The 22,512-nt window shown below is 52.7% G+C and overlaps 2 protein-coding genes and 1 non-coding gene across 5 annotated transcripts; all 3 read right to left on the reverse strand.

The window, feature by feature from the left end:
- Positions 1-2,155: 2,155 nt before the first annotated feature.
- CNPY3 (canopy FGF signaling regulator 3) lies at positions 2,156-13,080 on the reverse strand. 2 transcript variants are annotated; one of them, XM_066359384.1, is made up of 6 exons: positions 12,726-13,080; positions 8,253-8,376; positions 7,127-7,223; positions 3,531-3,653; positions 3,178-3,295; positions 2,156-2,836 (listed from the first exon to the last, which is right to left on the reverse strand). In XM_066359384.1, exons 1-6 carry the CDS (start codon positions 13,063-13,065, stop codon positions 2,619-2,621), a joined length of 1,020 nt encoding a protein of 339 aa, XP_066215481.1. In that variant the 5' UTR covers positions 13,066-13,080; the 3' UTR covers positions 2,156-2,618. The 2 variants fall into 2 exon arrangements, with proteins under 2 accessions (XP_066215481.1, XP_066215482.1); XM_066359385.1 differs by lacking the exon at positions 7,127-7,223 and adding an exon at positions 7,327-7,384.
- Positions 7,861-7,967, reverse strand: LOC136390246 (U6 spliceosomal RNA). Its single transcript, XR_010748675.1, has one exon. It is a non-coding gene; the product is annotated as a U6 spliceosomal RNA (small nuclear RNA).
- Positions 13,081-15,924: 2,844 nt separating the features above from the next.
- On the reverse strand, positions 15,925-21,725 carry PTCRA (pre T cell antigen receptor alpha). 2 transcript variants are annotated; one of them, XM_066361408.1, is made up of 5 exons: positions 21,592-21,725; positions 19,033-19,092; positions 18,275-18,595; positions 17,032-17,076; positions 15,925-16,420 (listed from the first exon to the last, which is right to left on the reverse strand). In XM_066361408.1, the coding sequence occupies exons 1-5, from the start codon at positions 21,647-21,649 to the stop codon at positions 16,023-16,025; spliced, it is 882 nt and encodes a 293-aa protein (XP_066217505.1). In that variant the 5' UTR covers positions 21,650-21,725; the 3' UTR covers positions 15,925-16,022. The 2 variants fall into 2 exon arrangements, with proteins under 2 accessions (XP_066217505.1, XP_066217506.1); XM_066361409.1 differs by lacking the exon at positions 19,033-19,092.
- Positions 21,726-22,512: the final 787 nt, after the last annotated feature.

Raw genomic sequence — 22,512 nt, forward strand, 5'->3', positions numbered from 1 at the left:
ATAATTTTAAAAAAAGTGGAACAAATTGATGTTTCTCTCTCCCTCTTCTAAAATTAATCAATAAAAAGAAAAAAAAAAAGCTTATTGGAGGAGGTGAGTTAGGCCAAGAAATCAAATCAAACCAAACCAAACCAGTTCAATATGAATCATAATGCCAGTGCCAGGTGTTGAGCTGGTGCCCTGGCAGCTATGGGCAGTAGAAATACAACTGGCTGGGCATGCAGTTCGAAAAGCCAAGTCGGAGTGCCAGCTGTACACTTAGGACACTGGGCATGTTACTTGAGCATCAGTTCCTTTTCTTTCTTTCCTTTTTTTTTTTTTAATTTATTTTATTTTATTTCCATTTTTCTGAAGCTGGAAACAGGGAGAGACAGTCAGACAGACTCCCGCATGTGCCCGACCGGGATCCACCCGGCACGCCCACCATGGGGCGACGCTCTGCCCCCCAGGGGGCGATGCTCTGCCCATCCTGGGCGTCGCCATGTTGCGACCAGAGCCACTCTAGCGCCTGAGGCAGAGGCCACAGAGCCATCCCCAGCGCCCAGGCCATCTTTGCTCCAATGGAGCCTTGGCTGCGGGAGGGGAAGAGAGAGACAGAGAGGAAAGCGCGGCGGAGGGGTGGAGAAGCAAATGGGCGCTTCTCCTATGTGCCCTGGCCGGAATCGAACCCGGGTCCTCCGCACGCTAGGCCGACGCTCTACCGCTGAGCCAACCGGCCAGGGCTCTTTTTTTTTTTTTTAAAGAGAAAGGCAGGGAGAGTGAGACAGAAACAGGAACATCGCGCTGTTCCTGTATGCGCCCTGACCGGGGATCGAACTGGCAACTTCTGTGCTGCCAGAAGCTCGAACCAACCCATCTGGCCAGGACTTAATATTTTTTATTTTCAACGATTGATTTTTTTTTTTTTTTCTTTAGGGAGACAGAGAGAGGAAGGGAGAGGGGAGGGGGAAGAGAAGCATTCATTTCTTGTTCCACTCAGTCATGAGTTCACTGGTTGCTTCCCGTGTGTGCCCTGATCAGCATTTGAACCCACAACCTTGCTATTTCAGGCCAACGCTCTTAACCGACTGAGCTAACCAGCCAGGGTTAGTTTCCTTTCCTACAAAATGGGGTTAACAGCACCTGGTCCAGCCCTGGCTGGGTAGTTTCGTTGGTTAGAGCATCGACTCAATACACCAAGGTTGCAGGTTCAATCCCTGGTCAGGGTGCATACGAGAATCAACCAATGAATGCATAAATAAGAGGAGCGACAAATCGATGATTCTCTCTCTAAAATAAATTTAAAAAATACCCCAGCCTGACTGGTGGTGGCACAGTGGATAGAACGTCGACTTGCGATGCTGAGGTCACCAGCTTGAGTGTGGACTCAACCCAGCTCGAGCATGGGGTTACAGACATGATGTCATGTGACTGGCTTGGCTGGAGCCCCCTGGTGAACACACATATGAGAAACAATCAGTGAACAACTAAAGTGCTGAAACTACAAGTTGATGCTTCTCATCTCTCTCCCTTCATGTCTCCCTCTAAATAAATAATTAATAACTAACCCAGCCCCCAAGTGCACTGCACAGGTAAAAACCTTTGTCATCACTGCTCTGATCCCTGCCCTCAGGACAGGCTGGGCAGATGCCTGGACACCACCCCTTGTCCCCACAGGCCAGCCTTCCTGTTCGTCCCCTGACCCCAGAGAACATGATGCAACCAGCTGGTGTTGGGGGGCTGGGGCACCTTTCCCTTCAGGCTCTAGTGACAACAGCTACAGCAGAGTGATCAATCAGGGAACAAGGTTCAAGACCAACAGGCAGGGCCATATGGAGGTGGGGAGGAGGGACAGGGGCTGGTGGAGTCACCAGGAAACGACACACGGGGTCTGGGGGGAGAGAGGGGAGGCGGGAGGAAGGGCCAGGGCAGCCAGGTGCCCAGGGCACACATGAGGCCCTTCCCTGCCTGGGGAGCTCAAGGAGACCGAGGGCAGTGGAGGGGCAGGGCCGCAGCACTGTGCTGGGCCTCGCCCCATGCCCACACGCGCCCTTCACCCCCAGACAGCCTGGGCCCTCCCCACCCTCAGCCTGCACGGCTGGAAAGTGAGGGGCGGAAAGAGCGACAAGTGGCCCCAGGCGCCCCAGGAGTTGAATGTGACTCAGAAAGCAGAACAAAAAAGGCCAAAAGGTTTTTACTCTGTGACTCTTGGGGAGGGCGGGGGCAGAGCACAATGTGTCCACAGGAGGGGGAGCGAAGAGGGGCAGCTGGGGCGTGTGGGGGCGGGAGTGAGGGGAGGTGAAGGCCAGGTGTGCCCTCCCCGCAGGCTCCAGAGAGCTCCAGGCCGGGGCCCAGAGACACCTGCCCCTCCCGAGTTCACACTGCAGTCCTTGGCAGTCCTGAAAACCACCGTAGGGCCCACCGAGGCCATGTGGAGAGAAGAGCTTGGCAGAGGGGGCGGCCTCGGCGCTGGCACTGACCCGCCTTCTTCCCAGAGCTGTGTCTCCACCAGAAGGGGCCCGGCCTTGCGGCCGCGGCGAGGAGGACCTGCAGCCAGGACAGCCATGCTGGCCAGCAGGAGCCATGCCAGACTCCCTGTCCCACATCAGGGCTCCCGCTTCAGGGGGTGCTGGTGAAGCTCAAAGCTCATCAGGGGGACTGTGCGTGAGGGGAGACGCCTTCTGGATGCCCTCCTCCTCCTCGGGGCTGGGGTCGCCCTCGGGGCCCCCCAGCTCCTTCCTCTGTTTGCTGCCGCTGCCACTGGGCGCCTTGGCCCTGCTGCTCTTCTTCCTGGACTTCTTCCCTCCCAGGGCAGCCGTGTCCCCCTTCTTGCCGGACCACCGCTCTGCCAGGCAACCTGGGGTGAGGACAGACACCCTCAACAGACCGGTCTGCTGGGGGCAGAGCTCCGCTTGGGGAGCCCAGCACCAGGCCTTGGGGCCTGACTCACCCCGTCTCCCACCTGACCGTGGCCTCGGTCCCCTGTGCCTGCGTCTCCATTCTCTGAGTGTGATTCTGCACCTGGTTTTAGTGCCTCTTACCCCGCCCTGCTGCATCAAGCTCTTTGAGGGCAGAGATCTTATGACACCCGCTATTTCTTATTTATTTCCCGTCCTCTCCCTCCCTCCCTCCCCTGAGGGGAGCAAACAATAAAATGGAAGGTCAACCCTCCCTGGCTCCTCCCTCCCTCAGACTCACTGGTGTCCTTGCCCTTCAACACGTGGTTGGCGCAGAGGAACTGAGTCAGGTCCTCCTCCTGGTGGTTTCTGTACCAGTCCTCGATCACCTCCTCAAACTCTTCCACCAGCACGTCGCACTGTGAATCACGACAGCCCGCATTGGCAAAGCCCCCGGCCGACTCACCTCCAGAGTTCAGCTGAGCCCCACAACCGCCGCAAGGCAGGCGGCTGGCTGCGCTTCTCCTTAGGACACTGAAGCCGGACAGGTGACAGGGCCCAAGCCCTCACCTCCTGGTGGCCTTCCTCAGCAGCAGAGCCGCTCCCCCCCCAGCCCTGTGGGGCACAGCAGCCTGTGAGCGCTGAGGCCGGTACCTGCTTCTTGAGGTCAGCCACCTCTGCAGAAGTCTCGTTCCACAGCTCGTAGGGGATGTCCATCACCACCTTGACACCTTTGTGTACCAGGTTGTGCAGCGTCTCAAAAGTCTCTGACATGCCCTGGAAGAGGCGGCCAGACATGAGAGGCACAGTCCCTTCTCTACCTCCCGACTTCCTCTCCAGGTGGTGGTGGGGGCCCAGGGACCTAGCTCTGAGAAGTCAAGATCCTCTAAGGCTTCTTCCACTTGACCTCACCTTCCACTCCCTTTTACAGCTACCTCCCCTAACCCTTACTTACACACACAGACACACACCTCCACTAACCTTACACACACAGATATACACCTCCCCTAACCCCTACAGGCACACAGACATACACCTCCCTTAACCGCTACAGGCACACAGACATACACCTCCCCTAACCCCTACAGGTACACACAGACATACACCTCCCCTAACCGCTACACACACAGACATATACCTCCCCTAACCCCTACAGGCACACAGACATACACCTCCCCTAACCCCCACAGGCGCACACACATACACCTCCCCTAACCCCTACGAGCACACACACATACACCTCCCCTAACCCCCACACACAGACATACACCTCCCCTACCCCCTACACACAAAGACATACACCTCCCCTAACCCCTACAGGCACACAGACATACACCTCTCCTAACCCCTACGGGTACACACACATACACCTCCCCTAACCCCCACAGGCGCACACACATACACCTCCCCTAACCCCTACACACACAGACACATACCTCCCCTAACCCCTACACACAAAGACATACACCTCCCCTAACCCCTACAGGCACACAGACATACACTTCCCCTAACCCCTACGGGTACACACACACACCTCCCCTAACCCCTACAGGCACACACACAACACCTCCCCTACCCCCTACACACAAAGACATACACCTCCCCTAACCCCTACAGGCACACAGACATACACCTCTCCTAACCCCTACGGGTACACACACACCTCCCCTAACCCCTACAGGAACACACGCATACACCTCTCTTAACCTCTACGGGTACACACACACACACCTCCCCTAACCCCTACACACACAGACATACACCTCCCCTAACCCCTACAGGCACACAGACATACACCTCCTCTAACCGCTACACACACAGACATACACCTCCCCTAACCCCTACAGCACACACACACACCTCCCCTAACCCCTACAGGCACACAGACATACACTTCCCCTAACCCCTACAGCACACACACACACCTCCCCTAACCCCTACAGACACACAGACATACACCTCCCCTAACCCCTACAGCACACACACACACCTCCCCTAACCCCTACAGGCACACAGACATACACCTCCCCTAACCCCTACGAGCACACACACATACACCTCCCCTAACCCCCACACACAGACATACACCTCCCCTAACCCTTACTTACAAACACAGACACACACCTCCCCTAACCCCTACAGGCACACACATATACCTCCCTAACCCCTACAGGCACACACACACACACCTCCCCTAACCCCTACAGGCACACACACACACCTCCCCTAACCCCTACAGGCACACACACACACCTCCCCTAACCCCTACAGGCACACACATACACCTCCCTAACCCCTACAGGCACACACATACACTTCCCTAACCCCTACAGGCACACACATACACTTCCCTAACCCCTACAGGCACACACATACACCTCCCTAACCCCTACAGGCACACACATACACCTCCCTAACCCCTACAGGCACACACATACACTTCCCTAACCCCTACAGGCACACACATACACTTCCCTAACCCCTACAGGCACACACATACACCTCCCTAACCCCTACAGCACACACACACACCTCCCCTAACCCCTACAGGCACACACATACACCTCCCTAACCCCTACACTCACACACGTGCATACACGTGCCCCACACCCCTCTAACCTCTGCATGTGCCTGCACACACACCCTGTCCTGGCTCCCCACACCTCAGGCTTTTCCAAAAGCTCTGCTCCTGCCCTCAGGCACTTTCATTTATACTCCTTCTCCAGGAAGTAAGTTTGTCCTGGCTCTCCCCCTTCACTGTGGCTGGGCATCTCACCCCCCCCCCCCCCCCGTATCTGGCCCACTCCCTGCCAGGGGTTCTTCCGAGGGCAGAGGCAAGGCAGGAAGGACTGTCCTATAAGAAATATTCCTGCCAGCTACCCAGGTTCCTCGCCAGGGGCAATATACTATCTTCCCAGAGACAATGCCTACAAATACAGGCCAGCACATACAGGTCCAGCCCCCTCCACCCCCACTTTTCACACAAGCAGTAATATACACCACACACACTGGCCCATGCCCGGCCTTTGTTATTTAGTAAAACCTCGGAGATCTTGTCAGTTCAGTTCGCGAGCAGCTACCTCATTCTGTGTGTCTTGGTTGTGTAAGAGTCACGGAAGGGCCACATCAGTTTATTTAGCCACTCCCCTACTGGTGGATGGTTAGGTGGTTTCTAATTTTGTTGTTATAAAAGGTAACATTTAGGCTCTGGCCGGTTGGCCCAGTGGTAGAGCGTTGGCCTGGCGTGCAGGAGTCCTGGGTTCAATTCCCGGCCAGGGCACACAGGAGAAGCGCCCATCTGCTTCTCCACCCCTCCCCCTCTCCTTCCTCTCTGTCTCTTGTCTTCCCCTCCCGCATCCGAGGCTCCATTGGAGCAAAGTTGGCCCGGGTGCTGAGGATGGCTCCATGGCCTCTGCTTCAGGCACTAGAATGGCTCTGGTTGCAACAGAGCAGCACCCCAGATGGGCAGAGCATCACCCCCTGGTGGGCATGCCGGGTGGATCCCGGTCGGGCGCATGCGGGAGTCTGTCTGACTGTCTCCCTGTTTCCAACTTCAGAAAAATACAAAAAAAAAAAAAGTAACATTTAGCATTTTTATGTTAAAGCAAACAAAAACTTATTGCCAACGAGGATACAAAATTCATACAGATTTTAAAGATAAAACCTAAGATTTCTGCTGCTTGAAACTGTCCCTCTAGGTTCCCCAGGGTGTCTGACTGATCTTTGCGAGGAGGGTGCTTCCGTGGAGAAATGTGCTAGGCACTGAAGGTGTACAGACAAAGACACGTGGGCCTTGTTGTTGAAAGCTCTTTCTCCAGGGACAGAAGCACTCATGTACCTAGTAAGCGCCTAAACTGTCACAGAGGCTCCCTGATGGAGGTCGAGGTAGGTGCCCTGTGGGCCCAGAGGAGGGACAGGGTCATCACCACCCCATCAGAGTCTCCCGACATCTCCTCTAAACCCCACATCCTGACCTCTCCCTGCACAAGAGCGTTAGGGCTCTGGAGGCGGCACCCTGGAGCATCGCTGCCTGAGACTGAGGCTGGATCCTGCTGCCATGATGGATTTTCCTGACATGGAAAAGTCAGGCCGCCCAAGACAGGAGCGGTGCAAACATCCACGGAGAGTGGGCCGAGGCCAAGGAGGGCAGCTCCCAGGGCAGGACCTTCACATCGCATGCACACCAGCAGACACACTTAGCCGCATGCAGGCCTGGCCCCAGCAGGGAGAAAGGACAGGTGCGGTCCCACTTTGGCAAACCGGTTGCTGCCGGTCCTCTCCTTGTGCAGGCTATAGTCCAGGAGCCGCTTGCAAATGGTCTCAGTGACTTCGATTAACCGTAAGTCCCTGCCAAGACAGCAGCACGAGAGGGGCTGAGTCCCCCAGCCAGCCCCAGGGGGTCCGTGGTCCGTCCCGCCAGCCCTGCTACCCCAACAGCTGCGCATCTCACCAACGGGAAGTCAGAGCTGGGAGGAAGATAGGTCATCTGGTCTGGGTGCTCTGAAATGCTGGAACACAGACCAGAGAGACAAAATTTTAACAGCTCGATGGCAAGGATTTTTTTTTATTAAGTTCAGTGATCCAGTAGAGTGTTTTAAGGGGTGGAGGGGTGAGTTCTTTTTTTTTTTTAAGATTTTATTTTATTATTAATTTTTAGAGAGAGGAGAGAAAGGTGGGGGGGGGGGCGAGGAGCAGGAAGCATCAACTCATTGTAGTTGCTTCTCGTATGTGCCTTGACCGGGCAAGCCCAGGGTTTAAAAAACCAGCGACCTCACCGTTCCAGGTCGACGCTTTATCCACTGCGCCACCCAGCCAGGCTCAGATATTTTTATAAAGCAAAATGTATAAAATTTTGATGTTAGAATATTATTTCATTCAGAAAGGAAGATCAGGGCTGATGGAAGTGTGTTTTTAAAAAAATATTTATACCTGGCAAAATTAAAAATTGGTAATCCTAAATTACCATTATATATATACATACTTGTAAAATATAAGATGCCTCACGAATTTGCGTGTCAGCCTTGCGCAAAGGCCATGCCAATCTACTCTGTATTGTTTCAGTTTTAGCACATGTGCTGCCGAAGCGAGCACCAATATTTTTAAAACTGCACTGGTTCATGAAATCCCAGCGTCTGGGAATTACCGATAAGGTCCAACAGTCTTGCTCTTACAGATGAGAAATCTGAAGCCCAGAGAAGTTAAAGATTTAAGAAGGCCACCCCGTTAGTTGGGGGTCGACTCAGTGGGCAAATTTAGGTCTCAGTTCGAGCTGCCTCCTTTTGGTGGGTTGCCGGGCTAGAAGGCAGAGGGGACCTCCAAGCTGCTGAAGCCTTGAGGGACCAAGCGGGCCAGGCCAGCGGGTCCCCATTCACTTACGACTTGGTGTATTTGACTCCGGAGGCCTTGCGGTCCAGGATGCCATAGCCTGTGTCAATGACCTCCTTGGTCTTGCCAGTTTCCTCGAAGGCTGATTTCAGCTCCACAGCGACATATTTACACACTGCGGAAGGGAGACACAGTGGAGCCCGCTGAGTGCACGTGTCTGTTGGGAGCCAGCTCCCAGCGAAACAGACTCAAGTGGACGCCTCTCCCAGACGAGGCTGAGTCAATGCCCGGGGCGGAGGAGGACTTAGCACCAGACCACCGAATGGAGTTCAGCGGGTGAACAGTGGCTACAAGATCCACTGCCCCGTGTCCTTTAATGCCACTGCATTTCTCCCAGCGCCTTCCTGCCCCTTCTGCCCCCAGTAATCATTTTACTTTTGAAATGTTCAAACATATAGAAATGCTGAAAGAGTATAGTGTGTGTGGGGGAATATATATACACACACTCACAAACACACACACACCATCATATTCAACAATGATGTACCAATGGCTCTCTCCAATGTGACATAAAACAATGTCATAACATGGCCCTGGCCGGTTGGCTCAGTGGTAGAGCGTCGGCCTAGCGTGTGGAAGTCCCGGGTTCGATTTCCGGCCAGGGCACACAGGAGAAGCGCCCATCTGCTTCTCCACCCCTCCCCCTCTCCTTCCTCTCTGTCTCTCTCTTCCCCTCCTGCAGCTGAGGCTCCATTGGAGCAAAGATGGCCCAGGTGCTGGGGATGGCTCCTTGGCATCTGCCCCAGGCGCTAGAGTGGCTCTGGTCGCAACAGAGCGACGCCCCAGAGGGGCAGAGCATTGCCCCCTGGTGGGCAGAGCGTCGCCCCCTGGTGGGCATGCCGGGTGGATCCAGGTCGGGCGCATGCGGGAGTCTGACTGTCTCTCCTCAGAAAAATACAGAAAAAACAAAATAAACAAAAACAAAAACAACAATGTCATAACATATAGTTCAACAGTATACGGGTGGGCAAAAGTAGGTTTACAGTTTTGACAAATAAATAATAAAATAATAATAAACTGTTTTGTGTACTCATAACTGTAAACCTACTTTTGCCCACATCAGGATACACTGTTTTTGCTCAACCATTTTGAAAGTAAGTTGCAGACATCATGATCTTCCCCCTACATATATATTTTATCACACATCTCCTGAGAACAAGGACCTTTCCTACCTAACTGTAAAACAATCCTGATACTCAGAAAATTAATAATAATTCCAAGATCATCTAATACTTAGTCGCTATTCAAATTTCCCCAGTAGGTCCTCCAAATGCCTTTTAGATTATTGTATCGCTGGATTTCAGGTGTGCCAACACCTGCTCTCTATTCCTGCAACGGTCATCTGCTGGATTCCCTCCTGGGGCCTTGTTTCTATCTTTTCCGTACACTCATTTCCTCATTTCCTCTTTCTCTTCCTCAGACAGTTGAGTAACTCCTATGTGTCAGACACCGCCTGGGGATACAGAAATAAAAACAAGGTTCCTCTCTCTGGCAGCTCCTCAGCCTAATGGAGCAGAAAGAGGTACAAACAGTAACTCGCATTGCACAAGGGGTGCCGCCACTGAGGTGCAAAGTGCCTCAGGCCTCAGCAAAGTGCTTATTGCCCTCTAGAGGCTTTGGGGCTTCTCTGCCCATTCTCCCAACCTCACCATGAAAGCCTCTTCCCCCAGCGACCTTTCCAGACTCGTCTCACCTGCTCTTGATTTCATTCTGGGACTGTGCAGGACCCAGGATCTGTGCTCTCACTGAGGGCCTTAGGTCATTTCACGTGGCTCTCCAATTAGACTACAAGAGTAGCCAGAGTGAGGGTCACGCCTGGGATTTTTTCTGTACTCCTCTACTCAGGGACTCTGTGCTGGATTCGTGATAAACACCGCTGAGAGGCTGTGTCTGTGGCTGGGCAGCTTCTGACGCTTCTGAATAGAATATGGTCTGAGGGCTGAGTGCCATCAGCATAGTTCTAACACAGAACAGACTTTGGTAGAAAACCAATTTACCACCCAAATAAATACATCCCCTGGAGGCTTGCTTGGTGAAATTTTATAACACATACATTCATAGATGGCTTGGAGAAGTTGGAACACAAAACAACTCCAAAATATAAGCTGGTGATCTCAGAGCGCAATGACCCGAGGGCATCTCATTTCCCTGACTCTCCATCCAGGACCATCTGGGCTCCCTCCCCTCTTCTGTCCTGTACTCTGTGCTAGGTCATCATTTTTCTGGCTCCTCTGCCCTCTTCTCTCACACCCTAAACATGTAGTATTCCAGGCTCAGATGTTGGAACCTATCACCTATCTATTTTTAAATTTCCTTATTTAATTTTTTTCTTCTTTTCCAAGTGATAGGAGGGGAGATAGAATCCCACATGTGCCCCAACCTGGATCAACCCAGCAACCCCTATCTGGGGATGATGCTTGCAACTGAGCTACTTTTAGCACCTGAGGCAGAGGCTCCACAGAGCCATTCTCAGGTCCCAGGGGTCAATATGCTCAAATCAGTTGAGCCACGGCTGAGGGAGAGGGAGAGGGAGAGGAGGAGGGGGAGATAAGGGAGGGGAGAGAGGGGGGAGGGGGAGGGGGGAGAGAGGGGGGGAGAGAGGGGAAGGGGGGAGATAAGGGAGAGGGGGAGGGATGGAGAAGCAGATGATCGCTTCTCCTGTGTGCCCTGACCAGGACTCAAACCCAGGACATCCACAAACTGGGCCAACACTCTACTGCTGAGCCAACCAGCCAGAGCCCACTCATCTCTTTTACACTAATCAACTACAACCTCTCTTACCTCCTTACCTTACCTTCTTATGACCCCCTCTGAGAATCCCACCCAGAACCAGACTTGGAGGAGTCTGATGGCATAGGCCCCCTGACCCTCAAAGACATCTACCTACTCTTTTTTAGGCAAGTTCTCCTTCCTCTGTACCAAGGCTGTTTCATTCAGGCTCCTGAGCCAGGAGGCAGGCGTGGTGGGCCAGACACAGTCCACACTTAATAACAAAGGTATAACAATGATAAACCCAAGTAAATACACTATTAAGAGGAGCCGAAGGGCTAGAGTTTGCTAAGCCGTCCTGTGACTGAAAATCCCTTGTAAAGTAATCTTTATCAGTTACCTACAAAGTAAGGTTGGGCTAGAATGATCTCAAAGTTCCTTGCCAGCTCTATGCTTCTATGAGTCTGTGAATGTCTCTAAGAAAAAGAACTGTGAGCTTCTTAGGCTATGAGAATAATAAGAGAAACAGCAGGTGCTTTGGTACCAGAATAAAGTAGAAAACAAAGAAGAGGAAGTGAAATCCCCGTCAGTTAGGACTAGAGGAAGAATTAAAGAGAAGCATCATAACCCTCTGTCTATTCAGGGGAGAGAGAAAGAAGGTACAGGCTGGACCACATACTGGGAGACCGACCAGTGAAGTCAGCCCATCTCTGAAGCATCTCACCTTTAATCTCTCAAATGGAAGGATTATGTGTCCTAAACCACCCCCTTCCCAGTGCTTAGGGAACATTTGGCTTGCTGTAGGCTTTCAATTGGGATGAAACAGATTAATAGCCAACTTTCTGGTTAGCCTGGGATTAGGGAGGTGGGATGGAAGGAGTGGCTGTAAAGGCCTGAGGAGAAATGGAGGGGAGGAAGAAAAGGCAGACCCTTCAAAGCCCTGGATCACGGCTTTGTGTGCTAGCTCTCTTCTCTTCTCTCTCTTCTCGTCCTTTCAAGTTCCACACTGCCACCCCTGTCGTTGGGATGCTCTCTCTTTCCGTATTCAGAAAATCTTCCTTCCTCCCCAAGTTCCCAAAGTGTCCCTTTAGGCCTCAGACCCTACTCCTACCTCCACACCCCTACCCAACCCATCTGTTTATTCCAAAAACACCCGGGAGAAAGTTCCTGCCCTCAAGGAGCTTACAGCTACTGACCCAGACAGCCAGCTACACAAATTAGGCTGCGGTGAGGGCACAACGGGGAGATTCTCAGGTTCTTCTTGCCCTCACACCAGTCATACGAATCTTTTCAGTTCCTCAAACTCGGTCTCTGCATTTGCGGTTTCCCGGCGAGACCTTCTCTTTTTTACCTCTCTTCACTGGCTAACTCCTAATTACTCTTGGGCTTCCTATACGAAGCCTTTCCTGACTTCCCTCTGCACCCAGCCTTTCACCAGCCCCCCTACCTGACCACCTCTGTGAGAGGCTGGACTAGATGCTCCTCACCCGGCCCCCAACGCCTGGCACCTCGTCTATCACGGCGTCTATTACCCTGGATGATCGCGACTTGTTTTTACCGATTGTGAGCTCCAGGTGCACCGATACCTGATCTCTCGCCTGCCCAGGTATCCCCAGAGTCCCGCACAGAGCCAGGCACACAGTAGGTTCAATGAATGGAGAGACTCCGGTTTAGGAGCCACGACCGTCCACCCCGAGTATTCTCAGCAAGCCCGACCCCTCCAGATGGACAATCTCGCGGGCCCCGCCCCCTCACCTTCGCATTTGCTGGGCAGGCGAACCCAGTCGCTCTCCTCGGCTTGGGCTTGGCCCCGGCCCAGCTCCGGGGTGCGCAGGAGCAGCAGCACGGGGACCAGCAGAAGCAAAGGCCAGCGGGTCCCAGGCTGGGGCGCGGGCCACGGCTCCATGGCCCAATCGTCCGGACCCGGAGGGCTGCGCTTCCCACGGCGGCGCGCGCTGGGCTGCTTCTCCCGGATGCTTCCGGGACTGCACACGTGCCTCGGCTTAACCTGGGCAACAGCGAGTCCCCCGCCCACCCCCGGAGCCCACGGAGGCCCGCGGGCTGCGCAGCCAATGGGCTTTTCGGGGTTCGCCATCTAACAAATGTAAGGAGGATCTTTTTTCGGTTTGGGCCAATGAGAGAGCGGATGGTGTCCTCAGTGACCAATGGCAACATCTTTTCCCACCCCCAAACGGAGGCTCTGGGAGGGGCTGGAGGACCAGGACAGCAGGAGGGAAAGCGGCGGGCTGGGCCCGAATCCGAGGGGGTGCGGCTAGCAGGTCATAGAAGCTGTGCGAAAGGCCGTTTTCAATGCCTTCTCCGCCTCCGTCACGTCACTTCCCTCTTGGGGTCAGAAGGCAGTGAGCTCTTACTGGGTATCTACTTTTAAACTGTATTATTATTGTTGTTGTTGTTGCCAGCCCCTCTAGTAGGCCCTGTGGGTGAGACCGGGACGACTCAAACAGTTCCCAGCCTTTAAACAGCTTTCTTCGTGCCCAGTTACCCTGGATTTGTCCCAGGGAGAACTAGAACACATCACTTCCTATCTGAGCCTGTTTCTAGCTGAATGATGATTCGGTTATCCTTGTAGCAGCTATTCGAGGTTTGCTTGTTGCTGGGAAGTTCAAATAGCTAGGTGGAAAAGCTTATCGAACAGGTTGTAAAAAGTTCACACATTAGCCCTGGCCTGTTGGCTCAGGGGTAGAGCGTCGGCCAGGCGTGCGGGAGTCCCGGGTTCGATTCCCGGCCAGGGCACACAGGAGAAGCACCCATCTGCTTCTCCACCCCTCCCCCTCTCCTTCCTCTCTGTCTCTTTCTTCCCCTCCCGCAGCCAAGGCTCTATTGGAGCAAAGTTGGCCTGGGCACTGAGGATGGCTCTATGGCCTCTGCCTCAGGCGCTAGAATGGCTCTGGTTGCAACAGAGCAACGCCCCAGATGGGCAGAGCATCGTCCCCTGGTGGGCATGCTGGGTAGATCCCGGTCGGGCCCATGCGGGTGTCTGTCTGACTGCCTCCCCGTTTCCAACTTCAGAAAAATACAAAAACCAAAAAAAAAGAAGAAAGAAAACAAAAAGTTCACACATTAATTTTCTTTGTAGGGTGTAACCTCAGACCTTTAATGCCCTATTATGTAGTTCTTTGGATACTGAGCTCCCAGAAGGCTGGGGCTTAATTTACCTAGGTCCAGGAGCCCTCCTGAAAGTAACATAAAACTCGTTTCAGTGGGGATTTAGAGGCTGGGGCAGGGCGGAATTGGGGGAATTGGGCCAAAAGGGCGAGGGGTGTTGATGCTAAGGGAAGCCCTGTTTCCAGAATGAGAAAACATTAAGGCAAAAATTAGTTTTAACCAGTGTCACTCCGATAAATTCAATTAAAAACAGAAAGAATTAGTGTGGCAGGAGCCCTGAGCTCAGTATCTGGGCTGAAAGCTAGGAAGGGATGACGATTGGATCAAGTCTGAGGCTATGATTAGACATGTCCCCGCCGCGACCCAGCCTGCCCCCTTTCGGTCTGTGTGCTGGGGAAGGAGTAGGCCCTGTAGGGATGGTGGACAGATTCATCCCTAGAGGTTGTGGAACCCCCCCCCCAACCCTGAATAATCCAAAAAGAGATGGGAGCATCTTCTTACTGGTGAGAGGTGGGCAGTGGCAGAGACAGTGAGGGTTTTCATGACCCAGCAGTTGAAAAAGCAGAGAAGTTGGAGATGTCACTGACACCATGGGGGGGAGGCAGTGTTAGAGAATAGTTCCCCACCTATACCCTCTATACCAGGGGTCTCAAACTCGGGGCCCGCGGGCCGCATGCGGCCCGCAGACTAATCCACAAAGTTCAAAATATTTTGGATAAAATTAAGTAAGCCTAGGGGCCTACTTGTATTTTTCATTTCTCTAGCATCCTAGCTAGATATTAGCTTAGTTAACAGCAGTTGTGATGCGAACTACAGTTTCTGGTCGTTTTGTGACACTGAGTAAACTGCATGTACGATTGTGCTTGTTGTACTGATTTTTTTTTTGTTTTCAACTGCAGTGAGAAAAGTGTTGCGTAACAGTTGCCTTTTGTAGACCTAGTGCGGCCCGCCGAACGGCTGTGATCTTGCTCTGCGGCCCACATGCTGAGTTGAGTTTGAGACCCCTGCTCTATACCCTGGGGAAGACCAGGCAGCACCATTGATCCAATAGACTCCTGTGCTGCCCAGGGGACATCTAGAGTCACAGGAAAGCACTCAGAGGTTCTTGGGCTGATTACCCAGAGGAACCCCTGGGAAAGGCTGGATTTCCTGGCAGTACTGGAGAAACAGGGGACACACAGGTTACCCTCCATCATGAGAACCTCATATTCTATCAGTGCAACAAACCTCTCTGGGAAACAAAACAGAACAAAAACCTTTTTAGTGCCTGGCTCAGAACTGATGCTCAGTGAATGTTTGTGAAATGAACAATGACCCTGAATTGATTAATAACGTGTAAGTTTGGAATTACCATCAGTGCTCTTGGCATTGGACATACTCTTGTTACTCTGGGATCCTGGCCCTGTTTACTTCTGTCAAGTCTGTACAAGACTTGCCACCAGGCCCAGCACCCCCTGTCCTGGGCTCCCTGCCCCTGTCTTGATCTCCCAGAGAACTGGGGCCAGGGTGAGGAGACAGAGAATGGGCCTTGCCCCTGCCTGGCTGTGGGGTAAGGAGACAGAGGTGGGACAGTGTCGTCCCTAGTTCCACTCCCAGCTCCACTCTGTAGTTCCCAGGGTCTCACCCTCAGGAAGCCCTCTTCCTCAGGGCAGTCTTCCAGATTTCTGCCTCCTTTAAATCAGCCAAATTCCCCCCTCTCAGAGAAGACATGAATGAAAATATATTTCATTTGCTAGTCATTGAAGCTCTCCTTTAATTGTCCTCAGTTATCTGCACCTCAAATGTCCCAGGGCCTGGGTCAGTCACAACCCTCAAGGGGCTCCCAAGTCTGATGGGAAGGACGCAGCCTTTTCCCTTAGAAAGGCCTCCGTTGGAGAGGGAGGCAGCCCAACCCCCAGGAAGCTCGGGTCTGCAGGAGGAACCGCGTCACAGACAAATCCTCCGAGGCTGGAGGTCAGGATGCTGAGGGCGGGTCCCGAGCAGCAGACTCACGGGGGCGGGGAAGGGAGCATCCCCTCCTCCCCAGACTGGGCTCCTGCTTGGATCCGGACCCTGGGGGCGCAGTGCCGGCGGGGCGGACCGCTTGAGCCCTCGGCCTGTGGTGCCCTTCTCACTGTGGTGACTCCAGTCGGTAGGGGCGGGAGGCTGCGGGCCCGCGGCCGGCGCCGGGAGCCCGGAGTCTGGGGGGCGAGTCTGCCCCTCCGGGTCCCCCCGCGCGGCGGGCGGGGCGCGGAGGCGGCTGCAGGTCAGGAGCACGTCAAACAGCAGCAGCTTGAAGAGCAGCAGCCGCAGCGCCCCCAGCCGCAGCGCCTGGCCCGGCGTCCCTGCGGGCGGTAGAAGGAGCAGGCTAGGAACCCGGAGGCTGTTCAAGCACCGGCCCCGACCCAGCCCAGGGTGTTCGCCCGAGAGGAGGAGCCCTGACCCCGGCGCTTGGCATTCCTCCTCCATGTCGTCTCCCACATTCAGGAAAAGTCTTTCCTGGTGTCTAACCTCAACTTTTATTGGTAATAATGACAAACCAGGGGGGTGTAGGCCAGGCGGAAATCAGCATCTGACGCAGAGAGGAACCAACTTAAAAGTCTCTGTTTGATCAGGGAGAGAACCCCCTCTACGACTGGTGACTCTGTCCAGCGGGTGGTGGACTTTACAGTACCCAGATAGTCTCCCAAGAGTCCCCAGAGTCTCCCCAGGCTCTGAAGCTGAGATCAGCCATCTGGGCTGCCTGAGGGGATATTCAAGGACCCTTCAGTTAGTTCTCAACTGTGTCTAGGGATTGGGCTGGGGTCAGAGGATCTTACCCACGGTCAGACAGAGCCAGGCTGGCCAGTGCACCAACCCAGCAAGGCAACCCCCTCAGTGAACAAGTACCAACCCGAAGTAGGATCCATCAGGCCAGAGCCCAACAGAGCCTGAGGTCCTGGTCCCCAGTACTCACCCCTAAGAGATTCCCAGAGGCAGGTCCTAGCTGCGGAAGTCACTCCTGCCGGACAAGGAGAAGGGAGTGAGCTTTGAGATAGCCCATGTCCTCCACCCAGGGCTATGGCCCAGCCTGACGCAGAGCAGGTGCTCACGGCATGTTGGATAAACAGACAAATGAACACACAGTGGGAACCCTGAGCCCATTTGCTGCACGTCCTCTGAGGGGCCCAGATCTCCCTTATCTCCACTGTCCCCTGTTCTCTGTCCCTGAGAGGCTGAAGTGCCTCAGGACTTTTAGACAAAGAATCAATTTTCTCAGCATTAACATAATCCAAAATGTAAGTCATCTGACTATTAATAAAGTAATAATAGCTGGCTTTGGAGATATTATCTAACTTCTCTGTGTTTATAAAGTGAGAAAGATTATATGACCTATTCTTTTTTTTTTTTTCTGAAGTTGGAAACGGGAAGGCAGTCAGACAGACTCCTGCATGCCCCTGACCGGGATCCACCCGGCATGCCCACCAGGGGGCGATGCTCTGCCCATCTGGGGCATCGCTCTGTTGCAACCAGAGCCATTCTAGCGCCTAAGGCGGAGGCCATGGAGCCATCCTCAGTGCCTGGGCCAACTTTGCTCCAATGGAGCCTTGGCTGCGGGAGGGGAAGAGAGAGACAGAGAGAAAGGAGAGGGGAAGGGGTGGAGAAGCAGACAGGCGCTTCTCCTGTGTGCCCTGGCTGGGAATCGAACCCAGGACTCCTGCACGCCAGGCCGACACTCTACCACTGAGCCAACCGGCCAGGGTATATGACCTATTTCATAAATGTAAAGTGTTTACATTAGTGCCTGGTACAGAGTAAACACTGAATAAGTGATTACAATTTATTATTTAATTATTTTTTGGTTCTAATAGGGAGGGTGCCATATATAGTGATATATAGCATGATATATAGATATTAATCCTAGGTGTATATATGGAAAGATATTAGACCTAGGAAGCAATCCTAGGAGGCATTATTACCTCTTGAAAGTCATGAGTCAGAGCCTGAATTTGAATGAGATATCACAGTTGTAAATCCCAGGACTCAGGTCCCTGAGGTGACCCTACTCTGAGCCCAAGCATCACCTCCCCTACATGGTCAGCACCTGGACACCCTTCATGCCCCATGGTCTGGGTCTGCCTTCCCTCCCACCATATCCTGGCTCCAGGGTTTATGAAAGGGGCCGGGAGCATCCACAGGGCCCCAGGCTCTGTCCCCACCTGACAGTCGTAGGGGTTGTGTGCGCTGGCCATGGTCCCCAGCCCCAGGTCCAGTGTGGCAGACCAAGGTTTCCCAGGATGCCAGCTCCTCGGAGGGCAGGGAGAGTTGGGCCAAGCTAGTCCAGGTGCCATCTGCAGCTGGGGATGGGCCATAGGTGAAGGCGTCCAGTGCACTGCCATTGCCAGCCGAGAACCAGATGGGGCTCTCCAGGCCAGGGGGTGCCACATCGAGGACCAGGCAGACCACCAGCAACTGCTGCTTCCCATCCACCAGCAGCGTGATTGGTGGGGCCAGAGAGGGGAAGGGCGTGCCGCCCACACCTGTAAGAGAGCATGCACCTGTGGGAGACCAGCTCTTTCCTGTCCTCCCAGGCCAGCATCTCACTGGGGGCTTCTCTGCTTCCATCTGTCTTTTCTAATCATCCCTTCTTCTTCCATTTACCCATCTAAACACCCTTCCTTCCCTTCATCATTTTATTCACCCATCTATTCATCCATCCTTGCTTCCATCATCCATGTTTTCTACATCTATTCTCTCTACTTTCCATCTGTCTATATGTTCCATTCATTCATCCATCTATCCCTCTGTCCATCCATCCACCTATCCATTCATCTTTCCATCACCTATCTATTATATCTGAACCTTTCTGTGCAAGGCACTGGGAATACAACATTAATTCAGATATTTTTTCTGCTTTCAAAGAACTGAGTCTCACAGGAAAGACAGCAGGTACATAAACAAACACTTATAATAATACCTTGTTGTGCCAGCCTCAGGAGAGTGGCTGCCTCCGGGGAGGAAGGGAAGGAAACATGATCTGGAATGACATCAAAGGGGCTCCAAATGTATCTGTAACTTTGTGTTTCTTTCAAAACAATCTGTTTCAGCCTTACTGGTGGTGGCACATTGGATAGAGTATCCACCTGGGATGCTGAGGACCCAGATTCAAAACCCCAAGGTCACTGGCTTGAACGCGGGCTCATCAACTTGAGGGTGGGGTCGCCGGCTTGGGCATGGGGTCATATCTATGATCCCATGGTCAATGGCTCGAGCCCCAAGTTCACTGGCTTGAAACCCAAGGTTGTTGGCTTGAACCCAAGATTGCTGGCTTGAGCAAGGGGTCACTGGCTCAGCTGGAGCCCCCGATTAAGGCATGTATGAGAAGCAACCATAGAACAACTAAAGTGACACAACTATTTGTGATGCTTCTCATCTCTCTCCGTTCCTGTTTGTCCCTTGGTCTCTCACCAAAAAATAGTAAATAGATAGATAGATAGATAGATAGATAAATAAATATAATCTGTTTCAAATATGGCAAGATTTTAACCATTTGTTAATCTGAGTGGAGTACGCACCGGTGTTTGTTGTATTATTCTAGATTCTTTCCTGTAAGTCAGTAGTGTCTTTTTTAACAGTTTTGTTTAGATATAATTAATGAACCATACAAGTCACCTATTTAAAGTGTATGTATGGCCTGGTCTGTGGTGGCGCAGTGGATAGTGTCAATCTGGAATGCTGAGGTCACTGGTTTAAAACCCTGGGCTTGCCTGGTCAAGAAGCAACCAATGAACAACTAAAGTGAAGTAGCTATGAGTTGATACTTCTCACTCCCCGCCCCCCATAAAATCAGTAAATCCTTTACAGTGTATGTATTATTTCATAATTTTAAAAAATAAGTCATATGGGCACTGCAAACATGTCCTATGTTTTTCAGAATAGTCCTAATTTTCCACAAACTTATTCTTTTCACTTAAGATGATTCATTTAATACATAGCAAAATGTTATTTTTGAATATGTAGTTGAATATCTACATATAAGTTCATATAAGTGAAATCTCAGAGGTTAAAACCTCCTAACAAATTAAAACTGTGGGTTAAGTGCAGCCAGGCCAAAGAAATCTGCATGGTGCAGGGACAGGTGCCAAGGTATCTCATGGGGAGGAAGGGATGGGGGTTGCTCATGTGACATTTCTTGAAGATCAGATAACTGACCTAGTAGCTCACTCAGGATTTGAACTCAGATCACTGTGACTCCAAACCCCACGTATCATCCCACTTGGAAGGATGACTAAGGTTTTACTATGTCACACAATAGACCAAGCCTGGGATATGGCCTCAGACAGAGTTGGTTTGTCTCATTCACTTAATATAATGAATCTCAATTGTCCCATCAATATCCTTGGGGTTAATAACACCAGCTTCACAAAATTGTTGTGAAGAATAAAGTTCATGAATGTAAAACGCCATGGCAGATGAGTATTATTATCAATACTTATATGAATAAGATATTGCAAACCAGGGAGTAGAGAAGGCCGGGCCTGAGCCCCCTGAGCCTTTTCGGTCGCATAGATAGAGACGCTTCCCGAGTTGAGTTAAGCATCTACCTCCTCCGCAAAGCCTCCCAGGACTGCGCCTCCTTACCCTGGCAGCTTCCTTCCCAGCGCTCAGGCCTCCTGCCACAGGCATGTCCTGCTCCGCATGGGTGTGGTCTGGAATACTCACCTCTTAAGAGGGAGATCTGGTGACACTCTGGGGGCCAGCTTTAGCTCAAGGAGATGACCAGATTCAATGGTCAAGGACTAATTGGACTTTGGGTGATGGGAATGCAGCATAATCAAATGTCAAAATAACCTAGAGATGTTTTCTCTGAACATATGTACCCTGATTTATCAATGTCACCCCAAAAGGTTAAGGACTTCACCCCATCGCGCACATGCAAATATACACATTTCTAGAGAAAGCTGGAAGCATCAAAGTTCAAGTCCTTTGGCTCCAGCCTTGATCTTTGGAGGACTGGGGTTAAACACCTGGGAAGTAACTGAGGCCTTGGGACTTCTCCTGGGAGCCCACTGATAGGGGAGCTGGGAGTGAGCATGAGACACTCTGATCCCTGTTGGAATGGGCCACCCTGAAGGCAGGAGACCTGACAGAAAGGACAGGAGAGGACCTCACAATGTGGCCCATGTCCCATGTCTGAACCCCCCATATCACATACGCAGCCCTGGCTACCCCACCCTGACCCCCTTGGACACCCATCCAGCTTGCTCTTGCTTCTCTATATGTTCAAGAGGCGACTGCTCTCCCTGCCAACACTGTGGGCTCCAGGGGAGCAGGACTTGGGGCCCCAGAGCAAGAGAGCTGGGAGGTGGAGTACAACGGAGAAGGGGAAGATGGCCTTCCGGTGAGACCCTCCCCAGGGGACCCAAATGCCTCCGTTCTGCTTCCTTGCATCTCACCCACACCTGGAGGCCCAGAGGGAGATAGCAGTTTGGGCAGACGAATGGGGCGCAGAGAGGGGTGCAGGGAGGGCACTCACCTGTGGGCAGGGCTGGACACCCGAGGGCCAGAAGGAGCAGCAGCCAAGTCCCGGCCATGGCCCACCTGAGAGGAGCAGGACACAGCTGCAGACCTGAGGCCTGGGCTGGGGGAGGAGGCGCCCACAAGACTGCCTCCCAGGCCACAGGCCCAGCTGCACCGCGGCGGCTCTGCCACGGAGCCGTTTCCCTCGAGAGGGGCCCCTCCCACTCCACCCTGGTCCCCAAACCAATCTTCTCTCTCAGGGCCAAGGGACTCAGGGTGCCGCTCCCACAGAAGGCGCTGGATGCCCACGCTCTCCAGTCACTGGCCCTGTCATCTACAGAATACAGAGCACGAGGTAATATGTCAAAGGCTTCATACTCAGCACTTTATTCCATCCACCCAATGACTGTAAGTCCATTTCACAGGTGAGACCACGGAGTCTCAGAGAGATTGAGTGACCTGCCTGAGGCCACACAGATGGCAGGTAGCAGACCCAGGGCTTGAACTGTTTCCCGATGGCTGCCCTTACTATCGCCAAAAAACCCAATAAACTTATTTCCTTGTCATTTCCTTGTCCCTTTTTTTGAGAGAGAGAGAGAGAGAGAGAGAGAGAGAGAAAGGGACAGTGACAGGAAGGGAGAGAGATGAGAAGCATCAACTCATAGCTGCAGCACCTTAGTTGTTCATTGATTGCTTTCTCATATGTGCCTTGAGGGGAGTGGAGGCTTCAGCTGAGCCAATGACCTTGGGCTCAAGCCAGTAACTTTGGGCTCAAGTTAGCTACCATGGAGTCATGTCTATGATCCCACACGCAAGCCGGGTGACCTCAGGATATCAAACCTGGGTCCTCAGCATCCCAGGCTGACACTCTATCCACTACACCACTGCCTGATCAGGTCTGCCCCTTTTAAATATAATTTATTTTTTAGAGCAGTTT

Source organism: Saccopteryx leptura, chromosome 1 (genome assembly GCF_036850995.1).
Source record: "Saccopteryx leptura isolate mSacLep1 chromosome 1, mSacLep1_pri_phased_curated, whole genome shotgun sequence".
In the NCBI taxonomy this organism is placed as follows: Eukaryota; Metazoa; Chordata; class Mammalia; order Chiroptera; family Emballonuridae; genus Saccopteryx; species Saccopteryx leptura.